Below are 24,063 nucleotides of genomic sequence, written 5' to 3' on the forward strand. Positions count from 1 at the left end.
TGCATGAAGGACTGGATGAATAAATGAATGAATGAGTTTGCAAGAGAGCTACCCAGGGCTAGAGATGAAACTGCTATCTGTGGAACATTTTTTTCTCTACACAAAACTACAAAAGTCACAATTAAGATTGGAACCCTCACCCTGGGTTCTATTCTGACTGACTAAGCTGCTGTGTCCAGAAATACACATCATGGCACGGATTAAGCCTGCCTTGCTTGGGGCCATTATCATGGTAATTATGGCTACACTACCAAGCCACCTCCTGAGAGCAGGCCTCTTGGAAAGCAGGTAGCCAGAGATTTCCACTGACCTGTTCTTTTTTTTCTTTTCAGATTATCAAGGAGGTCCCTCCACCGCCTGCTGAGGAGAGTGAGGTAAGTGGCCAGAGCAGGGTGTGGCCAGGTCGGCAGAGCAGCAGAGTCAGGGGAAGAGCTGGCTAGGCTGGCCTGACACCTAGCCCCCTGCAAAGCAGAGCTAAGTTGTGCCCAGACCCCCACTGCGTGTGAAGCAGCAGGGAGAGAAGTCTTTGGCCCTTTCCTAATCAGGGATGAACAGGAACTGAACTAAACTGGCAGCCAAAGACAGAAGGGTTTGCAAAGATAAAATCTGAGATGCAAACATAAATGAGTTTTTCCTCTAAAACATAAACGACTTTTTCAAATTATATTGAAGTCAGTACCTCAGCATTCCAGATAATTGTATTAATAAAAACATTTTTGGATTCTCTTCTCCTTGCAGAGACTTATGCTTTATGTGGGTAGACCATCCTCCTAGAATCATTGGTTCTAGGATCAGCCTGATGCTGAAGTGTTCCATTTTTCTTTAATTTAAAACATTGTCCTAAAGATTTTCCAGGCAGTAATGAAAATATGCTGGAAAGGGATACGCTGATATCCCAACCTTGCTCTCAAATTCTCATCAGCTAAAGAAAAAGAAAATCTTAGACTCTACGACTGAATCGGCCAGGAATCAGTTCTGATGTAAGGGGTGGCCTGGGGTAGAATATAGTATAGGCGTTTAAAGGCTAGCTAGTCATGAGAAAGAGCATCCCTGGGCAGGAGTGCATAGCAAGTGGCTTTCCTAATCCTCTGATCACTCCCAGAACAGGTGGATTCTCTAAAAGCAACATCCATCAATTTAGAAGCCAGGGTACTGATCCAAACACTTAGCGAGACCGAAGATATACTGATAAGGTTTCAAGTTCTTGTTCTCAGTCCCTAAGGTCTGCTGTGTGCAAACCAAGAGCCACCCCCTCACTCCTCCTCTTCCCAAAGCCTTTGTCAAGTTTCCTACATACAGAAAGAGTAATGATTAAATTTAAAATTCCATGTGGCTCTTATATTCTGAACCATATGCATGTAAGCCAAGGGATTTAATAGCTGCAATCAATTAAAGTCCATCTTGTTGGAATGCTCACTTTCTGCCCAGAAATCAAGGGAAGAAATTACATTGCTGTGCAAAGAGGAAGGGAAAAAAAACCCTTTTTACATCCACAAAAGCCTTTCCTTATTCCTTCGAGAGAAAGTACCGTGGCTAGTTCCGTGGTTCCGGTTGGTCTTTGTTTCTGTTGTGTGCAGCTGTCTCTTAGACTTCCAGAGAAAAATATGGCAAGGAGCTCCCTTGATGGAGCTGCTCTGCTTGCCCTGAGGTGAAGAATGTTTCCTCCCTCCTTGGGCTCAATTAGAGGGATTGCTGCTCTTTCTTCTTACGCTTCTTCTACATTTGTCCTTAGAAAGTGACGTGGCAGCCAGCTGTGGCCAAAGTACTCTGGGGGATGTAGGTACAAAACTGTCAGGGTCTACTTTACCCCAGATCCAGCATCTAGCAGAGGGCTCCACACGTAGGACAAGCTCCATAAATAGCTGTAAAATGACGTGCTGTATCCAACAACACAATTTTGGAGCCAAGGGGGGAAAAAAAACCCAAGCCAGAAAACCACCTAGAAAGAATAGCTAAAACCTAAAACAAAGGAAGAGAAGTAGTTGAGTTTTGCCAGTTGCATAGAAGTTGTACTTCCACCTGAGGAAGGCGGACCTGGTTTCTGAAACAGAAATACCACTTCAGGACATTTGAGATCTAAAGGGTTGTGTTAGGCTTAAAAGAGCCAGGTATAGGCTACAGGCCATGATGATTGCCTTAGCAGGTGTGTTGGCCCTGACAGTTCCTTGGCCCTGTGAGTTAGGTGGTCCTAATCTCCTTCCTAATGCATTTTGGCAGAAAAAAAGAAGAAAGAAATTGCAGAGAAACAGATAACATAACTTAGCCCATGCAAAGTGTTTTCTGCAATGCTCTGGAAGTCACTGTCTGAATGTAGACAACTTTCTCCACTCCAGCTCCCTGTGTTCAAATGCCACCCGTGCTTCAAGTACAGCTCACATGCTGCTGTCTCCTCAAAACACACTGTAATTCCTTCCATCAGAGCCAATTCCTCCTTTCTCCCTTCTCTGCATTCCCAGAGTATGTATTTCATTGGCTCTTCCTTCTGCTTCAAAGTTTACAACCACTAGCTACTTGAAGGTCAGGATCTATACCTCATAAATCTTTGATTTATCCCCAAAGAGCTTAACACAGTGTCCAACAGTAAATTAATAACTATGTAAAGTCAAACACTTTATGCCAAACATACAGTTAAGTATTAACCATCCAAAATTTCACCAATTCTATAACCATCACATCCTAAGGGAGGCAAGACTACTATTTACATAACTAAACTTAGAGCATGAAGACAACTTTATGAATATTTATAATGAGCTCTCTGATCCTCTTTAATAGGGAGTATAAAAATTTATAGTATAAAGAGGCATGAATTTCTGAGATTTCATGTAACCAACGGTGATACCCCTGTATAAAGAGAATACAAGAAAAATTATTTGAAATTTGGAGATCTCAACAAAAGTAAGGAAGCTCAGTTTCAACAACTAAGAGGGGCATCTCCTGGGTTAAGGGTCTCCTCACTAAGTCTCTAGTTATTCTGAATAACCAGCAGTTTATGGGAGAATGCAAAAGTGAAGTACTTCATCTGATGGTTTAGTTCTAACTGAAATCACCATCCATGGATTTTATGAGCACATTTGAGTTTTTATCAGGCTCATTAGGCTGCAAAAAAGCAGAGACCAATTCAAGCAAGTCCCAAATGAAAGGACCAGGTAGACTGTGGTTGGGGAACGTGAAGATCTGCGCAGCTCCAGGCACTAGCCTCCTCATGGGCCCCTTTTGCCCTCACGCTAGTATCTCTCCTCTCTGGGAATTTGCTCTATCTGCTCTCTCTTACTGGCCTCCTCTACGCCCTCATAACTCTGGCTTGTACAGATCCCTTCTGCCTTGACTCATCCTGATGGCATTTCCCAGGCCTTCATTTCAGTTTCTGCCCATAGGGCTTACAGCCTTGTCTCTAGGTTGCCATCTTCCAATTCCCAACAGGGGAACATACTTGGTCTAACTCATTCGTTCACTCCAGACCATGGATCATAAGTCATGGGTCACAGCCACAGTGGACTGACTGCCCTTAGGTCACGTGCTCACTCCTGGTCCAGTCACTTGTAGCCAAAGAGAAGAGCCATGTGATTCCTAACAGGCCATGGCCCCCTAAGCATGGTGAGAGTAATTTCCCTTAGGAGGAGGAGTGGACCTGGTGCAGGCACCGTGACCTCTCTGGAGTGGTATTGCTTAATAAGCTAATCTTCAGTCTAATCAAATATCAGAATACAAATCACAGCCAGGAATGCATGCCATATTCTTCTTCCACTTGCCATTCATACAGGTTCCCAAAAATCCTACTGTTCCCAATGTCATACACATTTAGAGGGGAATACATAGCAAGAATCCCCATGACTGAATGGAAAGTTGATTATGGCTTAGCCCTAAGCAGCTAAATGTCGCAGGCACACAGAGATCTGCACATGAAGTAAACATGCTGAAAAAGAGAAGATGCATCATCACCCATGTGTTCTCTTATTCTCTCATGTAAACACCTACAGTGTTTTCTTACTTAATCACATTGCAGGCCGGGGCTGGACAGATTGGTAGTACATTTCATTTGCTAATGAAAAACAAAACATTTCCTTCCTGGAGCCTAGAGCCCCTCCCCCAACCCTTCATTTCCCTCCAAAAGCTTCTGGCTTAATTAATTAAATATGATGTCAGAAATATATCAAGAAACTAACAAAACTGGAGGACCTGGGCAATAAAAATTTAAACATTGTACTTTTTAGCATGAGGCGAATTAAGGCCTTAGTATCTCACTTGAGGACATTGGAAAAGTCAATTAGGATAGAGGTAAAAGTTATGTAAGTATCCACTGTGTTTTTCAGGTATTTAAAATTCTTATTCATTTACCAACTCTAGAATGAGTGCCTGCTGTGTGCTGTGATGGCAAGTCTGAGATTCCATGCAGGAGTTTGTCTTACAAGGGGGTGTAATTGGAAGCTTATAAAGTAGATGACCAAATGAGTCCTTATCAGGGGAGAAAGGCAGGGATTCCTGGAGGATATTGCATGTGAGTCTGTGAAAATTAATAATAATGATAATTACTAGAGAGAACATTTACTGAGCATTTACGACTATCCAGGCAACTGTGCAAAGCACTTTTTCTGGTACATCTCATTTAATCATTCAACATCCGTGGAACAAAGATGTGCTATTATGAACCCCATTTTATAGATGAAAAGCTGAGGTATAATGAGATTAAAATAGTTCTCCCAGGAGCCATCCTTCCTCACCTGACTGGAGGAGTACGACGTTTCTGCAACCAGCAGCGAGGCCTCCAATCTTCGGTGGGGGCATTAGGTGCTCCTTGCTTGAGTGTCACCCCACACAGACCCAGGTGACACTCAGACAGAGCCCACAGCCTCTTTTAAGACTGACATGAAGACAATGATTATTTTCTGTGGTCTGTCCACAGTACTAGTGTGTAGCTATTCTCTTTCGCTTTCTTTGGCCCCACGTTTCCTGGCCTGTCTTCTCTTTCACCTCTCACATCCACCTCCCACCATAAAGCTTTAGGATGTGTCTGTCTGGGTGAGGATATGTGTGTGGGTGAGAGGGTTAGAGCAAGAGAGGAAAGATTGTGAATATATGGACTTCTGGAGGCGGGAGTTTTGTATCAGATGGGAGAGGGATGTGCATTGCAGGCATGGAACCTGGGTGGACATCAATGAACAACAGCACCTGGCTTTGAATGAAGAGCTTATTTCCAGGTTTATTATTGTACTCACTCATCCTAACAATTTCTCTGTGGCAAGAAATTTTTAGGTAGGAAAACTGAGCTATGGAAAATTATACAACTTGTCTATGGCCAGACAAGTTGGACTCCATTAACAGCAGTAGGTCTGGCACCCCTCCAGCTGTGTCTACACAATTACTTAGAGTAGCCTGTACCCTGGAGGGATGAAGGACCAAGCCACTGTCAGGCATCCTCTTGCCAGTGGAGATCCAACACACGTTCTCACATAACTCACACATACACACTCACTCACACACACATACACTCCAAACAGAAGTCCTAGAACAGGCCCAGAATTCAGTATTCTATACTTCAGTACTTTTTAAAAAAGAACATTACTGCTAAGAAAACAAACATGCTACTATTTATTGAAGAATACAGGACAATTGTGGTGTTGTCCTTGATCACTGGGTGTATGTGAACAGATATAATCTCACCATGACATGTTCAGTGCAATTCAGAAATGTTAAATCATTTAGAATTTTTTGTATTTACAAACAGAAGTGTTGCTGGATTCTTCTGACTTACGAATTCGCTCCGAAGAATTCACCTCCAAGGCTGACATTGAACTTATCCCCAAAGACAAGACGAGAGAGACCAGCCAGTTCCACTTTAGGTTCTGCCTTGCAGAGCCTCCCAGACCAGAGAGTTTCTGTAGCCTTAGTCTTTTAACTCATGTCATCACCCTCATGAAACTTACTCCTCTATAAATGTAAACAATACTGTTGACAGCTGCATTCTCTTTGTTTTTCTCAAAATATAGTACTGTCCAGCAAGCAGTGGGTGCTCAACTACAGTTGTTTGAGTGAGTGAAGAAATGGACAACTACATGTCCCTTCTTTGGCACAATATAGGGCTTATCATATGGGTTTAAGATATGTTACAGTTCAATGAAATTTAAAATTAATTCAAAAGCCTATTTAAAACTATTGCCTTGGGCTCAATTCTGTTTCAGTATTGTCTCCTTTTCATCAATAGTTCCCATTGGTTACTCCAGTGAATTAGGGATTGAGAGCCCAATGGGCTCAAACTGGCCATCTGGCTCTTCTAGCAAATGGATGTCAGAGGAGCAAGAATATTAAAGAACTTGTGGATTGAGTCTGAGAGGGCCGTCATATGCACAGCTCCAGGGAGTGCTATTCACATCAAGTCTGTAGAGTTCTCCAGTGCACAGTCTATATGCAGGAGGAAGCAGCCCCAGGATCTGAGACCTCACTCTTTCTACTTGCTGGTTTGCTTAATAACTAATAGTTAAATATTTGTTGAGTGATGGAGGTCAACACAAGGAGCGATGGAAGCACAAGAGGGGGAAGCATTGAATTCTCTGGGAAATCAGGGAGTTCTTCACAGAAGAGGTTACATTTGAACAGTATCTTAAAGGACAGGTAGAAAAAGTAGGGGGAAGGTTTTCCAGGCATATGGATCCCTGAATGTTGAAGCTGTACAAAAGCCTGGCATGAGTGGGAAAGATGGAAAAGTTCAGCATCGGAGGACAGCACAGGACAAATCCAATTATGGGTTAACCAAGTGAGTATATCAGACTTCATATTCTACAGCAGGTTCTTCCTCAACAGGATGGTGCCTGAGGACACAGCCAGGTCTGCCTGAGTATAAGCAGGTCAGAATGGGCCTCTACCATCTGAGGGATGTGCTGCCACTTGTGTTACCCAAATGTCAGCCAACTGGACGCCTAAGGCCACCACATCCTTTGAGATTTAAACATAACTTCCTCTGATGGGAAACCAGCATCCCTCCCCAATCCTTGTGGTTTCTCCCAGGCACCAGTGACTCTGACTTCTTGTTTCTTCTGCATTACCTCATCTTCATTTGCTAGATGGCATCTACACTGATTTCTACACTCCCCCAGGGCACCCATGAAACAAGGCCATTTGCCTAGCAACTTTTGCTGAAGGCCGGGGGACAATGCAGAGTGGCCAACAAATAACTTCTGGCAAGATATTAAACAGCCTCTTCTCTACCGTTCTTGTCGCCCCCACTGCTGGGAGGTTCTCAGGGCCACCCCCTCAGGTGGGCCCTGGCAGTTTGCTGGTAGCTCAACTTCACTCTTTTCTGCTCATCCCCTGCCAGTTGCCCACAAGCCCCTGATTCCTACTACTTTGCTCATATAAGCAATTCAGCTTCGCCAGTCCTGTACTTGCATAACCATAGCAAACATAGACGTTTTGGTTTTTGGCTTTTGTTTCCACTAAAATAAAGCCAGCTCAACTGAGGATTTCTGTACCAGTTGTTTTCCCCATCCCTGCTACATCTTTGAAGTGCATTGGGGGTTGGGGGGGAGGATTTCCCAAGTGCCTTTATACTTTAATTGGATATAGAAATTCACCCTCAGGTGCTGCTTAATTTCTTAGTGGACTTGCTGGAGACTGATTCTTACTCCATCAATTTCTGGCCAAATGAAAAGACACATCAAAGATTTCCTTCTCTTCCTGGGGATTGCAAAACTCTCCAGTCTCCAGAATGTGTAAACAGAGCCATGGTAACGGCCGGGGAAACTCTGACTCTCCCGTTGGTCAAACCCTGGACTTTTGTATTGATTTTTGCTGCTGTTGTTTGAGTTTGGCAGTCAAGCTCCAGTCAGGGGACTAAACGACGATGCGCCTGGTACATCAGGAGCATGTGGAGCAGATTTCTTAAGTCTAGGCATTTCATGGTGTCAGAGAGAAGGGCCATGCGCATGCGCAGGGGACTGGCTGCGCTTCTCCCCAGGCACAGCCCACCTTCCTCACTGCAAGTCCAGAGGGGCCCAAAGGGACCAAAAAACAACTGAAGGCTGCTTGGCTGTGCAAGGGAGCCAGGAAAAGAGTGGAAACCGACTTTATGCAACTTATTATATCCTAAGTACTCAGGGATTTTGCAAATTAGAGAAAGCCAATTGTAAATCCTTCTTTAAGTTCATGTCGTGAAGTGTCAGAGGGGTGGGGAGGGAGAGGTAATCTCTGGACGAGGCATCAGGAAACCAGACCAGAACTTCACCTCCATTGGTCACTTCATTTCTCTAGATCTGACTGTCCTCTTCTGTGTGAGATGGCCTCTAATGTTTGCATTCCTCTAATTTTAAAAATTAAGGGATTCATGAGGCCATTTCAATCCCCTGCTGAATACAGTAGCTTTATTCTTGGAGAGTCTCTCATTCTTGGTGCTGCTGTGTTCAGTTTTAGGAGATGGAATTTCTTTTATCTCCCTTGGAAAACTGCCCTAGACAAAGGGATGCCCAGGCGTTTTGGAGCCCTATTTTGTTCATCTATGTGTACAGACAGTTACATAGAAATGTGCATCCACCTCCAGTGGTAAAGCTTAGCTATATATGCATAAAGTTCTTGCTTTGACATCATAAGGTGAAAGAAACCTGAAATTATATCATAAAGTAAAATAGAGTGAACTATAGTATTTTATAGTTTTGGGGTTTTTGTTTTATTTTGTCTTGTTTTGCAGTCATAAATCATCAAAATTAGCAGGTAGAAAGGGTGACAAATAGAAAATTAGCATTTATTTGATACCATCAAATGACTGGAAAACTAGAACCCAAGGGGACAAAACCCAGAACCTGCCAACACTGACAAACAATCAAATGAGAATGAGGCTCCTTGAGTTCACATCCAGCTCTGCCACCACAGCTGAGTGACCTAAGTCACTTAACCACTCTACCCATGGTCTCTAAAATAAGAACAATAACATTACCTACCTCCTTGGCTGGTTGTGAGATTAAAGGGTTAATACATGTAAAGCACTTAGATCTGAGTGACTGGCATATAAGTCACCTGCCACATAAGTGGAAAAGGCTACATAAATTCAATGGTATGATCATCAATGAATTCGATCTGTGTTTATTGAGCACCTACTGTGCACTTGCACAGTGCAGGAGTCAACAGAATGCACTCTGCCTTTGGGGGACACAGCCCCATGATGGAAAAGGACAGATTTGTTTAAAAAAAAAAAAAACAGAGAGAGATGGACCCAAGTGTCAGCTAAAAGAAGCCTGTCCATCTCAAGTCCAGTACATAACCTGGGAGTCTTAATGTGCTCATGTGTCACTATTTTGCTTTCACACCTGATCTCTCTTCTGCTGACCTCTTGCCCTTGCTTTATACCTTGCCTTCTGCAAGAGATGCCCCTTTCCACATAGCAGTGGCCCTACATAGGACTCCCCCCTGAGTCACTGAGTCTCCACATGCCACCTAAACAAGGCTATGGTTAAGCAGGGTTAAGCATTCTGAGCAATTTTGCCCTCTTTGGCTCATCCCTATGCTTTATAGACCCCTTTTCCGTTCCCTTTTCTACCCAGGAAGAAAATCATGCCACTTCCTTATAATTCATCCACGACTATAAACGACGATATTGTTTTTTCCATGACAGAAATAATTTCAATGCCAAGATGAAAAACAGTTTTGATAATTATCCTTCCCTTTTCCATCCATAAACTTGTAAGATCCTCTTATTTCCTCCCTTCATCTTAAAAAAATGTTATAAGTGCTAACATCTTGTCACTGAGTCAAGTTGTGGGCACTGAATTAACTGCTTTACTTGAATCATATCACTTAATTTATTGGTAAATTCAACAGATAATTCTTGGGCACCTACAGCATACTAAGTAGTGCTGCTCTAAAAATTGGGAATATAATGGTGAACACGACAAATAAACAAAAGTTTCATGCAACTTACATTCTAGTGTGGAGAGACAGACAGTAAATAAATATCAAGCCATGATAAAATCCGTAACTAAAAATAAAAGATTGATGGGATGAAGAGACTAGGGCTACTTTAGAAGATGTCCAGGGAATGCCTCTCCGAGGAATGATAAGAAAGCTATGAGAAGATGGGGAAAAAGCATTCCTGGACTAGGGGACAGCTTGTGCACAGGCCCTGAGACAGGACTGAGCTCAGAGAATTTGAGGAACAGAGAGGGCAGGCAGGCTGGAACACAGAGAGGAGAAGAGGGTGGTAGAGAGAGGTGTGCAAAGGCCAGAGCAGGCGGGGCAGATCGGGCTTTGGATTTATTCTTCTGCTTTCGGGAGAACGGATTGTAGGCGAGTAAGAGGGCAGCAGTGAGGCCAGTTTGGAGGCTACTGCAGTATCCAGGAGAAAGCTCCTGGGGGCTTGGGACCAGGGTGGTGGAGGTGGGTTTGGAATCTTTTGGGAGTAGGGGCAACAGAACTTGCTGGCAAATGGGATGGGGTGTAAGAGGGGTGATGGGGGAAGGGAGGATTCAAGAGTGAGTCCCAGACAGTGGGGAAGACTATGGAGAAGCAGGTTCGGGGTGGGGAAATCAGGACTGCTCTTTGATGTGGTATTGTTGAGATGTTTATTCATCCCCCAAGAGAAGATGTCAATGTCAAGTCAGCAGTTAGAGGTCAGAGGAGTCAGAACTGAAGATTTAAGTTCAAGAGCCTTCAGCCTGTAGGTGGAACTAGATGAGATCCCCTACAAAGGAGTAGAGATACAGAAGAGAGAAGGTCCCAGGATTGTGGCACAACCTTACCAGGTAGTGCTGCTTTCATTCCCACTTTACAGATAAGGAAAATTAGCTTTGATGGGTTGACACCGAAGGTCCCAGCAAGCAGTAGCACCCAGCAAACTGGCTCTTCAAGCTTTCCTCCCACCCATTTTGTCACAGCGGGCACAAACACTCAGGGATGGTGCTTTGCTTCCTTCATGTGTCACAATCTCTCTGCAGGAAGAAGATGATGATGGTCTGCCTAAGAAAAAGTGGCCTACAGTAGATGCCTCTTATTACGGTGGGCGAGGTGTTGGAGGCATTAAAAGGATGGAGGTAAGAGGACAGCCTGATGTACACCTGTCTATGCGCTGAGCACTCGATGATGGAAACCCAAAGCAAATTAGTGAAAACTCATGCTTGTGTCTGGTGAGCATGTGGATTGTGGGGTGGAAAGATGGGAGATGGGAGGTGTAGCCTTTTGACTGTGTGCCCCCCATATCTTGCTCACTGTGAATCAGAGCAGGTCACTTCATCTGCTCAAACTCCCACCTCCCCCCACTACCCCAGGGTTTCTTTTCTCACAGGATTAAAATCCAAAGTTCTTACCTAAAACTGCAAGGCCTTTGCATGTGCTGTGCCTGCTGCCTGGACAAATCCTTCCCTATATACCAGCCCTCAAGGCTCGCTCTCTCTGCTCCTTCAGCCCTTCCCCTCTCCCTTTTCCACAAAACCCAAAGGAACTGAGGATAGGGTAGCACTTGGGATACACATCACACATGCATGTGTGATTCCCATTCTCGAGGGGAAGCATATTTTATTCTGTCATTTTGTTGCATTGTTTTCTATTTATTTCAGGTTCGCTGGGGAGAAAAGGGTTCCACGGAAGAAGGTGCTAAGTTGGAAAAGGCAAAGAATGCAAGGGTCAAGATGCCAGAGCAGGAGTACGAATTTCCTGAACCCCGAAATCTCAACAACAATATGCGGCGGCCCTCTTCCCCCCAGAAGTGGTACTCTCCAATCAAGGTATGTCTCTCTCTACTCAAAAATCCATCATCACTCCTGATAAAACACTTACATAGTAAGAAGCAGAATCTTTTGACATGGCAAAATACCAAACTGAAGTCCAGTTTATCGCAGGGGAACAAATTGCCAAAATGATGGACTTAGAAGTACAAGTGATTACTTTCTCAATTTCCACATTATCAAAGTTGAATAATAGGCTTTTTAAAAATCCTGGTGGCAGAGTAGTGGAGTGAGCATGGACTATGAGTCAAGTGACTTCAGTAGTCACCCCAGCAGGTGATTATAGATTTCCATAGCATCTCACAACCTCACTGAGTAAGCAGTCCACTATCTAACAAAAGCAGAAGCATTCTCCTTGAGGCTAATTTCTATTCCTCTTGCCATAACATAAGTCCATTCCCCATTATCAGAGCCTCCTGCCAGTATATCAGGGCACACTGTGGATCTCATTGGCCATGGATCTAGGACTCACTCTTCCTGGCAACGAGCAAATCTCCTTCTTTCTCCACTGTCTTTGTTTCCCCTATAGATCCAAATCTTAAAATCCTCTTTGGCTTATTGGGAAGTTTCAGCCGTAAGAGGCAGTTAATGCTTCCTGAAGGCATCTTTTCTATTCTTCTTGGGTACAAATGGCTTTGAACTTGTGTGATTCAGTCAACATTCTTGCTCTTCAGCCTTGCTCTTAAGCATCTACACTATGCCAGTTGTCAGAGAGCACTAGAAATCATAGCTAAAAAGAATCTAGACATAATCTGTCCTTATTCTGTTATTTCATACAGGAGAAAACTGAGATAGGCAAAGTCCTTGCTCTGCCAAAGTCTAGAACCCAAAGCCCCAACTCAAGGCCACAGCCTCCAGTTCCACACTGCCAACAGAACTGGGCCAACTCCAAGGCCTGGAGTGAAATCCTCAGTATAAGAGCCAGCTCCTGCCACCACTCCCTACGCACGCACACACACAGCCTTACCCTCTTCCAATGGCAACAGAAAAAAACTCATCACTAGCACTGAGTTATTTGCTATTTTAGTGCAGCCCTTCTACAAAATCAAAAGAAACACCATTTCAAACAGTGGAATGAAACCTTACTGGCAATCAGTCAAGCCGGCTCAAGCTCACCCGAATTGCAATACATCTCCATTTTGGTTTGCCATGTTTAAATCTGTGAGATTCTTTTTTAAGATAAGCCACCCCGGGGCAATGGTTTGAACTCTGAAGAGATGTGGGCGAGATGCAGCTTGCTTGACTAGCAGCTGTTTGCTTCTAATTATTTTCTAATGGGGAACATGCAGTGGCATGCATATGCGGCAGACAGGAAGGAGCCAGTGGATTCTCAGAGATGAAGAAAAAGGGGATTTTCTATTATGTCGTTTTCAGGAACCCGTACCTTGTGACTAACAAAACATCTTTGGTTGTAGCTAAATTTTCATTTCTGTAATCCTGGACATTGAGAGAACGTTAATTCTGTTTAAAGAATCCAATTTCTGCTTGAGAGCATGTTATTCCTCTATTAACTGGTGGCTTAGGACTGAGTTTTATGAAATAAATAAACATATTGACAAATACATTTAGAAATCTAAAGACATTCCCAACATGCACTTGGAATGAGCATCAATTCCATGAGTATTTGTCACATACCTACTATGTGCCAGGCACTGCCAGATGCTAGATATGCAAAGGTTCTCAAACCTGGCTAAGTATCTGAATCACCTGGGAGCCCTTTAAAAATACAGATTCCGAGCCCTAGTGACTCAGGATCTCACCAAAGACCTCCAACAGCACACTGGCCCTCACATCTTGCCCACGTTTTCTCATCAATCCCCAAGGCCTCCCTTTTCAGATTTCACATCCAAACTCCCCCAATGATCACTCCCTTCACAGTCCTGGCTCTGGCGCTTTAGCATCAGCATCAACTTGTTAGAAATGCACTTTCTTGGACCCTACCCAAGATCTCCTGAATCAGAAGCTGTGAGGGTGGGGTCCGGCTATCTGGGTTTTAATAGTCTAGTTAAGAAGTTGACACCAAAGGTTCCAGCCAGCATTCCGTAAGAGGTTCCCTGAAGGCAGGAACTATGGTGCCTGGATTATTAAAACAAAGAGGCCATGATCATACCTCGGTGATTTGTCAGGAGTGTCACTGAGTCCATGTTAACCACAAACACAACTGCTGGAGTAATGTTAAGTGCTTAGGGATCTGAGTGTCATGGAGTCACCTGAAAGGCTAGATAGAAAAGATCTATGATGCTGGTGGACTTGCTAGGCTCCTCGGCAGGACTCCCTCACTAGGACATGAGAAAGCATGGATGCCCCTCTTGCCTGATGGAACAGCTCATGCCAACACTTGCTCAGCTCCTTCTGCTAGGTAGGAGATGTATAAATAGCCCAATGGTGTGATTACTCATGTTTATGATCCTGCTGTCTACCAGATTTGACCTCCTGCAGGCACCACGTATGCTTTGAATCCCCAATAAACAGCATTGTACCTGGCACAGAGGAGAGACTCCACCATCCCTTATTAAAGAGCTGAGGCATGGGATGTAATTATGAAACTACTCCCAGAGAGTCACGCCAGTCAGACCACACAGATCACTTTGGGACATTCCATCCAGGAAGGTGACATTCTTCTTGCCATCTCTTTGAAGAGAGGGGAGAAAAAGAGGTCATCTTATGAGTATCTTGGCTGAGTGGTGAAGGAAGGGCAGAACGAGGAGAAGAGAAGCCCAAAAGAATTTGAAAATAGTAATGTATCGTCTTTGTCCAGAACAAGAAGGGCAGACTTGCTAGGAGAACTTCCACGTTCACACTGTGTAGCACGACGCACGCTCCCTGCAGAGCACCATTCTCGCCACAATGCCTGCGGACCTTTGCTAGGCCTTGGGCAACGTGTCTAGCCTCATGCGGAGCCATGAACTCTGCTTCCCTTTTCTGAGACTTCTCCTTGGATTGTCACGGTCCTGGCAGGAAACAGAAGGCGCACACAAAAGAGATGAACTAACAGAGGTGTGGACAGGGTCAGGGGAGCCCACATGGGTGGTTGGTGAGGCCCCCAGGGACCAGCAACAGCAGGAGCTGGTACACTCCTAGACCTGCAGAGCCAGGGGGAAATGGTGTTACTAGAGCCCAGTAAGAGCCACAGCCCCGGAGAAGAGACCACCCAGTGGGAACTGTGGCTACAGAGCAGGAGTCAGCCATCTAAATCCATCCCACGAACTGTTTTTATATGACCTGCAAGCAAAGAATGGTTTTTACACTTTTAAATGGTTATAGAAGTACCTACATAATATCCTCCCTTTTGCCTTTCGGCCTGCAAAGCCTAAAATCTTTACTGTCTGGCCCTTGACAGAAAATGTTTGCAGACCCTTGCCCTGTAGGACCACAGCCACTGCTGGGGATAGGGGGCAGGGAAGGAACAGAAGGAACCCACAGAACAGAGGGGTGCAGGCAGCTCATGGAGAGCAACCCGTCCACTCTCTGCCCACCTGCCATCCCCGCTTGAAACAGGAAGAACACCTCACCTAGCACAAAACCCTCAGCAGGTACTGGGGAGACTCCTAGTTCCCCAGCCGAAGTGGCCAGAATCACATACATATTTAAATGTGTTGCACTGACCTCACTTTTCTCATGCATTCCATGAAATAGAGTTGAGAAGCAGGTGAGCATTTTTGCCAGGCAAACCCAATGGGAGCTCACAGAGGGAAGAGGTCCACAATGGGCCTTCTCTGCCCACTATCCCCCATCTAAGTTAGGGCACTGACCACATGACCACACTTCCCTCCTTGATCATTCCAGGCTCGCAATCAGGAAATGTTCCCTGATATTTAGCCTGCATTTTCCTTTGCTCAGTTTTCACCCCTCTGGATTTGCAACACCCCTGCTTCTCATTAAATTGGGACTGACCATTTTAGACAAGATGAGTCATGCCCCAATATATGGCCACCAGATAGATTAAAACCAGAACTGTTTTCAGGTTTGTCAGAAGGCTTGCAGCCTTCAGAGAAACCATTTTTCTCCTTCTCCAGTAGCTCCTCCACGTGACTGGAAATGACAGAAATGACAGCTAAAGGACACAAGCCAGACTCTGGCCTGCCAGGCAGACCACTGTTCTTTGCAAGAGAGCCAGGCTGTGAAAGGGGAGGGGCAGCCTGTTCTACTTGCAGGGAATGGGAGGGGGGTGGTCTTCTGTTCATTTCCTGTCCAGCCAACCTGTCGTCCTGGCCTTAAACACCTTGACCTTGAAGTCAAGCAGCATTCGGTCATGAAGCTGTATGTGGCCAAGTAAGACATACCGGAGCATTAAGTGTTGTCAGATGTGCTGTTGATGTTGAACAGATTTTGTCTCTCTCTGGCTACTTTTTAGAATGGTTCCAAAGTTTTCTTAAAGAAAAACCAAAAGAAAAAAAAAAGGCAAAACAAAAATTACCCTGTGTGGGGGTGTGGGTGGGGGTGTAGGAAAGTTTCCAACTTTATCCACTAATTTACTTCATTTGAGGGGAAGCCTGGGTCACACTATTTACCATGTATTTCATGTTGTAAAAATTCAGGCCCTTTTAAATTGAACTAGCCTCAGATTCTCAATCTCTAACTTCCAACTAGATTAGGCAGACAAACCAGAAGAAAAGACACAGCTGCTGCCTGGCAAAAATAAAGAGGAAACCGACCACAAACACCCATGCTCCAGGGTGATTTGAATGAAGGCCACGTAAACATTCCCGGCACAGTCTTATTGTTTAGAAAGAATCGAAAGCTAGAGTTTGCACAGAACTTGCAGTTTGTCTGCCTTTGTGGATTGGAAGTCTGTGGATTGGATTTGAAGCTGAGATACAGTTTGGGAGCCTGGAATTGGTAAATTTCTCATTTTATAGTCAAACTGTGTCAACTTCATATGAAAGACTATTTTTAAATGTCAGCTCATATGCTCTGGTGAAGGGTTCCGAGGTTTGTGGAGAAATCTTTGTCTTAGCTTCACAGAAGCAGTTGAGCATTTCGCCTGGGGAAGGAGGACTAGTGTCTTAAAGGCACCCTGTGGAGAGGCTTGTGCGTGAGGGACACCCAGATCTGAGCTAAATAAAGTAGAGTCAACTTGGCAGGCTCTTCCCAGGCTTTAGGTAAAGCCCAGGGACTTGTTGGAAGAATTCCCTGAGACACTTCTAGCCCCAAAAGGATGTTATTAGTAAGCCCATTAGCTACTACCTTTAAATGACAGGCATTTGCTGACATCCAGAAAATCAAGGCTTTGCACTTCTCTTTGACTTTATAAGAGTTATTTTTTATCCTCTGCTTAGCTGGTTGTAAACACTCTTTTTCTAAAGCTTACTTCAACTCTTGCATAAAAAGCTACCTGATGTAGGAGTAGAAAGAGGTGTAGGTTCTGTAGATTACCCAGATTTTTCTCTGTGCCACAGACTGGGGACCATGGGTTTATCTGTGGGACAGTCAGAACTCAGAATGCTGAGGATACGACTGGAACTAGCTAGTCTCACCTTGGCCAGAAGAGCCCTGTGAGAGCAGGTCACCTGGATAAAGCTCAGCCAGCAAGCCAGGCACAGCTCCAGTGCTTTCTATGCATGAATGCTTTCATTTCATGCAACTCTCAAAAGTGGGAACTGCTACTGCTCCCATCTTATAGATGGAAAAACCAAGGCATAGAGAGGTTAGGTAACCCGCCCAAATTCATACTGCTAGTAAGATGTTTCATGGAGTATTTTAGTAATTGCAGTGCATCCGTATGGGCTAGCAATAGAATCTGTTATTAAACAATAGAAGGAGAGAGGACAGGGAGCCTGAAATAAAAGGCTCATTGGCAAACTATTCATAGAATGAGTCACAGATGATGAGGACCTGAGCTGAAGCAGGGGCCATGGAGATGGTGGGACACAGGTGGACAGGCAGAGGCAGCTGTTACCAAGAGAACATCCACAAGACATGGTTGATGTTGGATGTAAAGAGGTGGCAGAGAGAGACGAGGGTGGAATGATCCTCTGGTGTCCAGCTTGCCCATCTGGATAGATGGTGGTGCCATGAACCAAGACAGGGTATGCGAAAGGAGGAGCAGGTTTGGGGAGAAGTGAGTTGACTCAATCTGTGATGTTTGTTTAAGATCTGGTAGGTAAATGGATACCCAGACCTGGAGCTCCAGAGAGGACTAAGCTGAAGGTGACTATCCGTGAGGCTGAATGAGAACACTCAGCCCAAGGGATGAGAACAGAAGAGGGCCAAAGAGAACACCACCATGTGCAGTGTAGGCAGAGGAGGAGGAGCCAAAGAAGCTGAAATGCACTGATGGGAGAGGCAGGAGGGGGCAGGCAGAGGCTGATGGCACAGAGGCCGAGGGAGAGTGTCCAGAAGGGAGAGGCCAGCACAGCAGATCTCTCAGAAGAATCAAGTAAAATGAGCATCAAGGCATTTGGCAATCAGGATGCCATGGGGGCCATAGTGGGAGCAGCTTTGGTGGCATAATTGGGGCAGAAGCATGCTGAAGAGGAATAAAAACTGTGACTTGGTGTAAGGGAAAATGGGATTGGAGGAGCACAGAATGAATAGAGGATAGACAGATGCGTGCTGTGTAGTTCAAATTATTGGATTCCTACACTCTGCTTTACATTCTTTTCCATTTTTCTACAGATCCTCCCAAATGATCATTTTAATGACTACCGTGCTCACAGATAAGATTTAATGAATACTTCCTATGAGACAAGTTCCTAACTTCAGTATTTAATTTTAAATCTTATAACAAGTCTATAGAGTAGACAGTATTATCTCCATTTTAAAGGTGAGAAAAATGAGGCTTGGGAAGATGAAATCACTTGTCCAAGCCGCAGAGCTGGTCGGGGGTAGACCCAGAGTACAAACCCAGGCAGTCTGACTTCAGTCACTTGGTGCTTAAACACTACACTGTGATCTGTTGCCACAAAGAAACATAACTCACTCCTCATTCTCCTGGTATTATACAACAAGGTGGTTTCTGCTCTTTTGCTATGCATGTAGCTTTAAATTTCTGCTGAATTAATTAATACACTTCTTCAACAGCCAAATTTTCTTCTTTCAGCCCCATCTCATTGCTCCTCATTTGTCAAGGAGTTGAGTGATTAGCTCACAGAACACCGTGGGTGGGCTGATTTATAAAGCCGGACGCTTGGAGTCCCCTGCCCCCTTCAAAAAAGGGAAAGAAAAAGAAAAAGAGGCATTCATCCAGGAAATCCACCTGGTTGTGTCCTGAAATATAAATGCTTATCCCAAAGAACCTTAAAGGAAAACATTTAGCTGATGATTGAAACTGTTTAATGCAGAAAACCATGCTGAACACAGCAGTCATTCTACCCTGTATTCTAAAGCCATTTCAAAATATCTTTAAGGGCTTTTGTAAATTCCTTGCCAAAACAGATGAGAAACACTACACTTGGCAAGACAAAGTTTAACCTACAAGAACTCAAACAACGGTTGATAAAGGTTCAAGAACACAGGGTTTTTTTATGTGTATGCTATCCACAAGAAAATAATTTCCGAACATGAAGTCTTGGAGATGATTCTTGAATTAACACTGCCACTATAAATGCTCTAGGATCTTAAACTCTCTAGACTTCCCCAGCCTTTTCAGCACTATCAGTCAAAGACCCTTTCTAGATCAGTGTTTTCAAGCATTCCTACAACCCCAGTAGGAAATACATTTTACATCCTGGCCCAGCATACATACACCCTCTTCCCCAACACACACACCCATACACATTTAACTGAAACAAATTCTTCTGATAAATATTATTTATCTTTCTAATTTATTTTATATTTATTATTTTAATATTTATTCTGACAAATATTATTCTGAAAATAATATTACCTCAACATGTGCAATTAACTCTAATATTTTCTTTTCTATTTTATTTCTTAAAAATTCTCGTCCTAACACACAAAATTGATTTCTTGAAGGCTTGAAGGGTTGCAACCCCCAGTTTAGAAACCCTGTTCTAAAGGATCGAAAATAAAGCACTCCAGCCAGGAGCTCTACATGAAGAAGACACTGTAGTTGGTGTAATAGAAAGTACATGAGCTTTGGAATTAGACAGACATGGGTTCTGATCACAGCTCTCCAGTTCACAAGCTGTGTGCCTTTGGGCAAGTTATTTGATCTCTTTGACCCTTCGTTTCCTCCCCACAACTCTTTGGAACTGCTGGGAGAATTAAATGACCCCAAAGGGGTTGTGATTTTTGGTAATCCATGATATTGGGCAATTTGTCTTTCAAGCCTGGGGCTCCTGAGTAAGTTGTAGCAGCCGAGTGAACCTAGCAGATGGCCAGAGATCTGCATCCATCCCAGGGGCCCTTAATTGGTCTTGCCCTGTCAACACTTTCTAGTAATTTTCCTGAATTTGTCATCATTGTCTTCATTTATGAATTCTGGACACCAAGCTGGAAGAAAAACTTCAGTGAAAGTTGAAAGAATTGATTTGTGATGTGAGGACATCCCCAGAAATGTGATAAGGACAAAAGCCAAGAGGCTGATTGACATTGTGTTTGCAAATTTGGGGCTGCACTCACTTTTCAGGTTGTCTCCTTCATGAGCACCTGGGTCCTCTGTTGTGTGTCTCTTCTCCAACTTTCATGAAGCCCAAATTTTGAATTTAGGACTGGGGAGTCACTAATCCTGTCACAACCATATTGCCGGTGCTGTGTTGTTCACATGACTGAGGAAGTTTGGAAAGTTCTACGTGTCTTCAGTGGCTGGCCACTCGTCTGGTTTCATATGTAATCTTGCTGCATTTGTTTTGTTTCAGGGAAAACTCGATGCTTTGTGGGTCCTGCTAAGGAAAGGATATGATCGTGTGTCAGTGATGCGTCCACAGCCAGGAGACACGGTAGGATGTGTTAATGATCACACACACATACACACACACACACACACACACACACACACACACTCACTCTCTATCCTCTCCCTTGGTCTTTGTAGAACTAGAAAAACTCTGGATTCTAGAACAGACTTAAAGTAACTCCAGTTACACAAATTCAGCTATTTATTTCATGTTGTGACAAATTAGATACTAATTTTCAGAATTCTGGTTGATACAAGACCTTGAGTTTGATTTATTTGATTTTCTGAACGTGATTTTGACAGAAATATGTTGGGTTTAACTTCTGAGAACTTGAGCTTTTTAATGTATAGATATAGTGGGTGACAAAGGGGCTCTGGCTCATACTTTGGGAAGTTGCAGGAGGGGCCCTGCGGGTGCTCAGCCACGCTGGTCAGGAACAGGGTGCCAGCACCACAAGGTTGGAGTGCAGGAATAAGGACCACAGAAGACTCCTACCATCTTCCAGCAGGTGTGGGGCCCAGCTGGTCCAGGACCATAGGAGGATCTTATGCTCTGGGTGAGGATTTTGTCAGGAACTGTCAGGGCCAAGCTTGGAGTATTTCCAACCAAGGGGAGTTATCAAAGGTGGAGCCAGCGGAGACCTTAGAAACCATCTAGCCCATGCCTTTATTTTGTAAATGAGGGAACAAAGGACAAGAGAAGTTGAGTAACTCGTTCTGGTTCAAACAGTAACAACGCTGGAGACAACTTCAGCTCTGCTAAAGTCATGCCATCGCTGTTTCTTCTTGTAAGAGCTAGTCTCTCTTCTGCAAGTTTTGCAGGGCAAAGCTTGGGACCAAATTCTTCCTTAGCTACCAACAACCTGCATCTTGTATCCACTTCCTTGGGAATCAGGCCAAAATGAAGGTGTCTAATTTAGAACTCCTTTCAAATCAAGCAGATGGCTTTGAACCTCTCTTTCTTCCTGGCTGGTAAACTCCAGGCAAGTCACCTAACCTCTCTGAACTTCATCTATTAAGATAGATGACAATAACTGCTTCCTAGCATGGCTGATTGGAAAAGGTAATGTTTGCAAAGCATTCGGCCCACTGTTGAACACATAACTCTCAGTCAATGTCAAATGTTATTTTGATTACTTCCTTAATGCTTTACTACTCTCTATGGATTGCTGATGCAAATATTCAAGCCATATTGCATTTGGTGTGTATTGGATATACCACATCTTTACCCTGCCCACTCTCCAACATAACATGATGGTAAACACTACAGCATAGCCTGGTGGACCGTCCCTGCCACCCCTCTCCCTTTGCAACTGGTAACGATGGGTGGTTTGTGACTGAGGGGATTTGGTCTAAAGTTTCATAGCTTGGGCCGAGCCCGTGGCGCACTTGGTAGAGTGCTGCGCTGGGAGCGCGGCGACGGTCCCGCCGCGGGTTCGGATCCCATATAGGAATGGCCAGTGCCAGTGCGCTCACTGGCTGAGTGCTGGTCACGAAAAAGACAAAAAAATAAATAAATAAAGTTTCATAGCTTGTGTAAGCTACTGCCCAGTTAACTGTTCCTGCTCAAGTTGTGGCAGAGACAGCAGGCGAGTATGATGTGAAACCAGGTTATATAATTGCTGGGTGGACTTACTTGCCCTCACGGCATATGGAATTTGAACTTATGTCTCTGAGTCAACAAGAACTTAAGTCAACAAGAAAAAAGTTGATAGAGCATATTCTAAAGTAAAAACTCTACAGTTAACAGAAAAGAGCATAGTCAGAAAGTTCGTACTTGGAGAGGTGTTTGGTCTTAGAAATTATACATCTGGTTTCTGTGAAAAATGAAGTTGTTTTTAGCATTCATGAGACTCATCTAACAGATTAAGAAAAAAACATAATAAGAGACTAAACCAGGGTTTGGCAGTACCACTTCTTGTGACAGAACATGCTGGTACAGTAAACAATCCCATTTTTTTTCAGAGCAGCTGAAAAACATCTCCACTAAAATATGTTAACATTCCATTCTCCACTGACAAGTTTGGCAGAAATCAATCCAAAAGCTGGGTCAACCTAAAAAGTGGGAGGGGTATAGGAAAGAGGAAGGGTAGAAGGAAATACTATCATTTATAAGATATAAGAACCAACTCTGTTTGGAGGCAAAAGACTAATTGTATAAATCCAAGAACAATGGAGCAAAACTGATGGAATTCCTGTTGATGAATCATGCATAAATTAAACCTCTTATTTACCAATTCTGAATGAAAGTTTGTGTTCACATTTGAAGATGCTCCATATGCTTTTGTAAAACACAATACCACCTGAACTTTCATTCTGCAGTCACACAAAATAATAGATATGAGGTACAGGAAGTCTATGAATTAGGATATATTTGAACATATTCTTAGCATTGTCACAAATTATGATTGTCCAGTTTACTTTTAAATGGGCTTTCTTTATAGAAGTCCTGCTAAAACTGTAAAAATACTTGAGAGAAATAGATGCAGAGAATTGTGCTCTTGTAGTCATGGCAACGACCACAGACATCTTGATGTACATGCAAATCTATGTAATAAAGGTCACAGTTGGAGTAGGAGCCAGAATTCAGAGCTGCCTTGTGGCTATTCAGGAAAGAATTCCAGGAGAGGGGAGGACCGTACTGTAGATTTGTGTACAGGCTTATTCTGTCTTGTTTTGCATAACCTTAGGAGACTCACTACAGACCTACATTGCTTGCATGGTGATGACTCTGTAAGAATTCTTCGGCACTGATTTATGGGGCTGACCACATTTTCCATAAACTTAAAATGACTACATCCAGGCTTATACCCATGAACAAGAGTCACAGGTTCTGAATTTTTCCTCTAAAACAAAACAAAAACAAAAATCACCTAATTACATTCTCAGTTACATTCTGAATTGCTTCAAACACATGTTGGCCTCACAGAAACCTGGCAATTCTCCCTTCTCAGTTCCTGTCTCTTCTGTCCTACCCCCCCCAGCTAATCCACCCCAGTCATACAGATGCAGACACAGCCCACCAACAGAGCCTCTGAGGCTGCTGAAAGGACTGAGTGCCTCCAGCCCCCACCACAGAGCAGGGGCTGGGGGAGCCCAGAGCCCAGAGCCCAGAGCCACTGCCCTGCCCCTGGATTAGTGCCCACCCCCTCAGAGCTGTCCAAGCCCCAGATCAGGGAACACATGAGTGGGATGACAGCAGGAGACCCTCTGCCATCACCTGTCCTCCTTTTTCTGCCTGGGGTGGACTCACAGTCCCATTGTTTCTTGGAGCCCACCAGGAAATCCCTGGACCAACATAAAAGACAAAGTGCCAAAAGAAACCACTTAAATAGCCAACCAGCAACACATCTGATCCTAAAATTTTAAAAGTTCACTAAGCATATGGTATCCTTTGCTTAAACCATACCCCTGCTTCTAATAGATAGCAGTGCCCTTTCGAAAACACGGATCTCAGCATGCCATTCCTCAGCTTCAGACTAGCAAAAAGCGGGGGAAAGCCCAAAATCCTTAGCTTGATTTAGAAAGTGCTACTTACCATTTCATCTGCTACTCACCCCAGGT

General features: G+C 44.0%; 1 protein-coding gene across 2 annotated transcripts in view; it reads left to right on the forward strand.

The window, feature by feature from the left end:
- The window catches only part of ANTXR1 (ANTXR cell adhesion molecule 1), a 215,566-nt gene that overhangs the window by 143,755 nt on the left and 47,748 nt on the right, over positions 1–24,063 (forward strand). For both annotated transcript variants that reach the window (XR_010021671.1, XM_063078500.1), the window contains exons 14-17: positions 333–374; positions 10,914–11,009; positions 11,532–11,699; positions 20,462–20,542. Coding sequence is in view for 1 of the 2 variants with exons in the window: in XM_063078500.1 (XP_062934570.1) it covers positions 333–374; positions 10,914–11,009; positions 11,532–11,699; positions 20,462–20,542 (387 nt within the window). In the remaining variant the exon portion in view is untranslated. The remainder of the gene's footprint in view (positions 1–332; positions 375–10,913; positions 11,010–11,531; positions 11,700–20,461; positions 20,543–24,063) is intronic.

Source organism: Cynocephalus volans, chromosome 14 (assembly GCF_027409185.1).
Source record: "Cynocephalus volans isolate mCynVol1 chromosome 14, mCynVol1.pri, whole genome shotgun sequence".
NCBI classification, from domain to species: domain Eukaryota; kingdom Metazoa; phylum Chordata; class Mammalia; order Dermoptera; family Cynocephalidae; genus Cynocephalus; species Cynocephalus volans.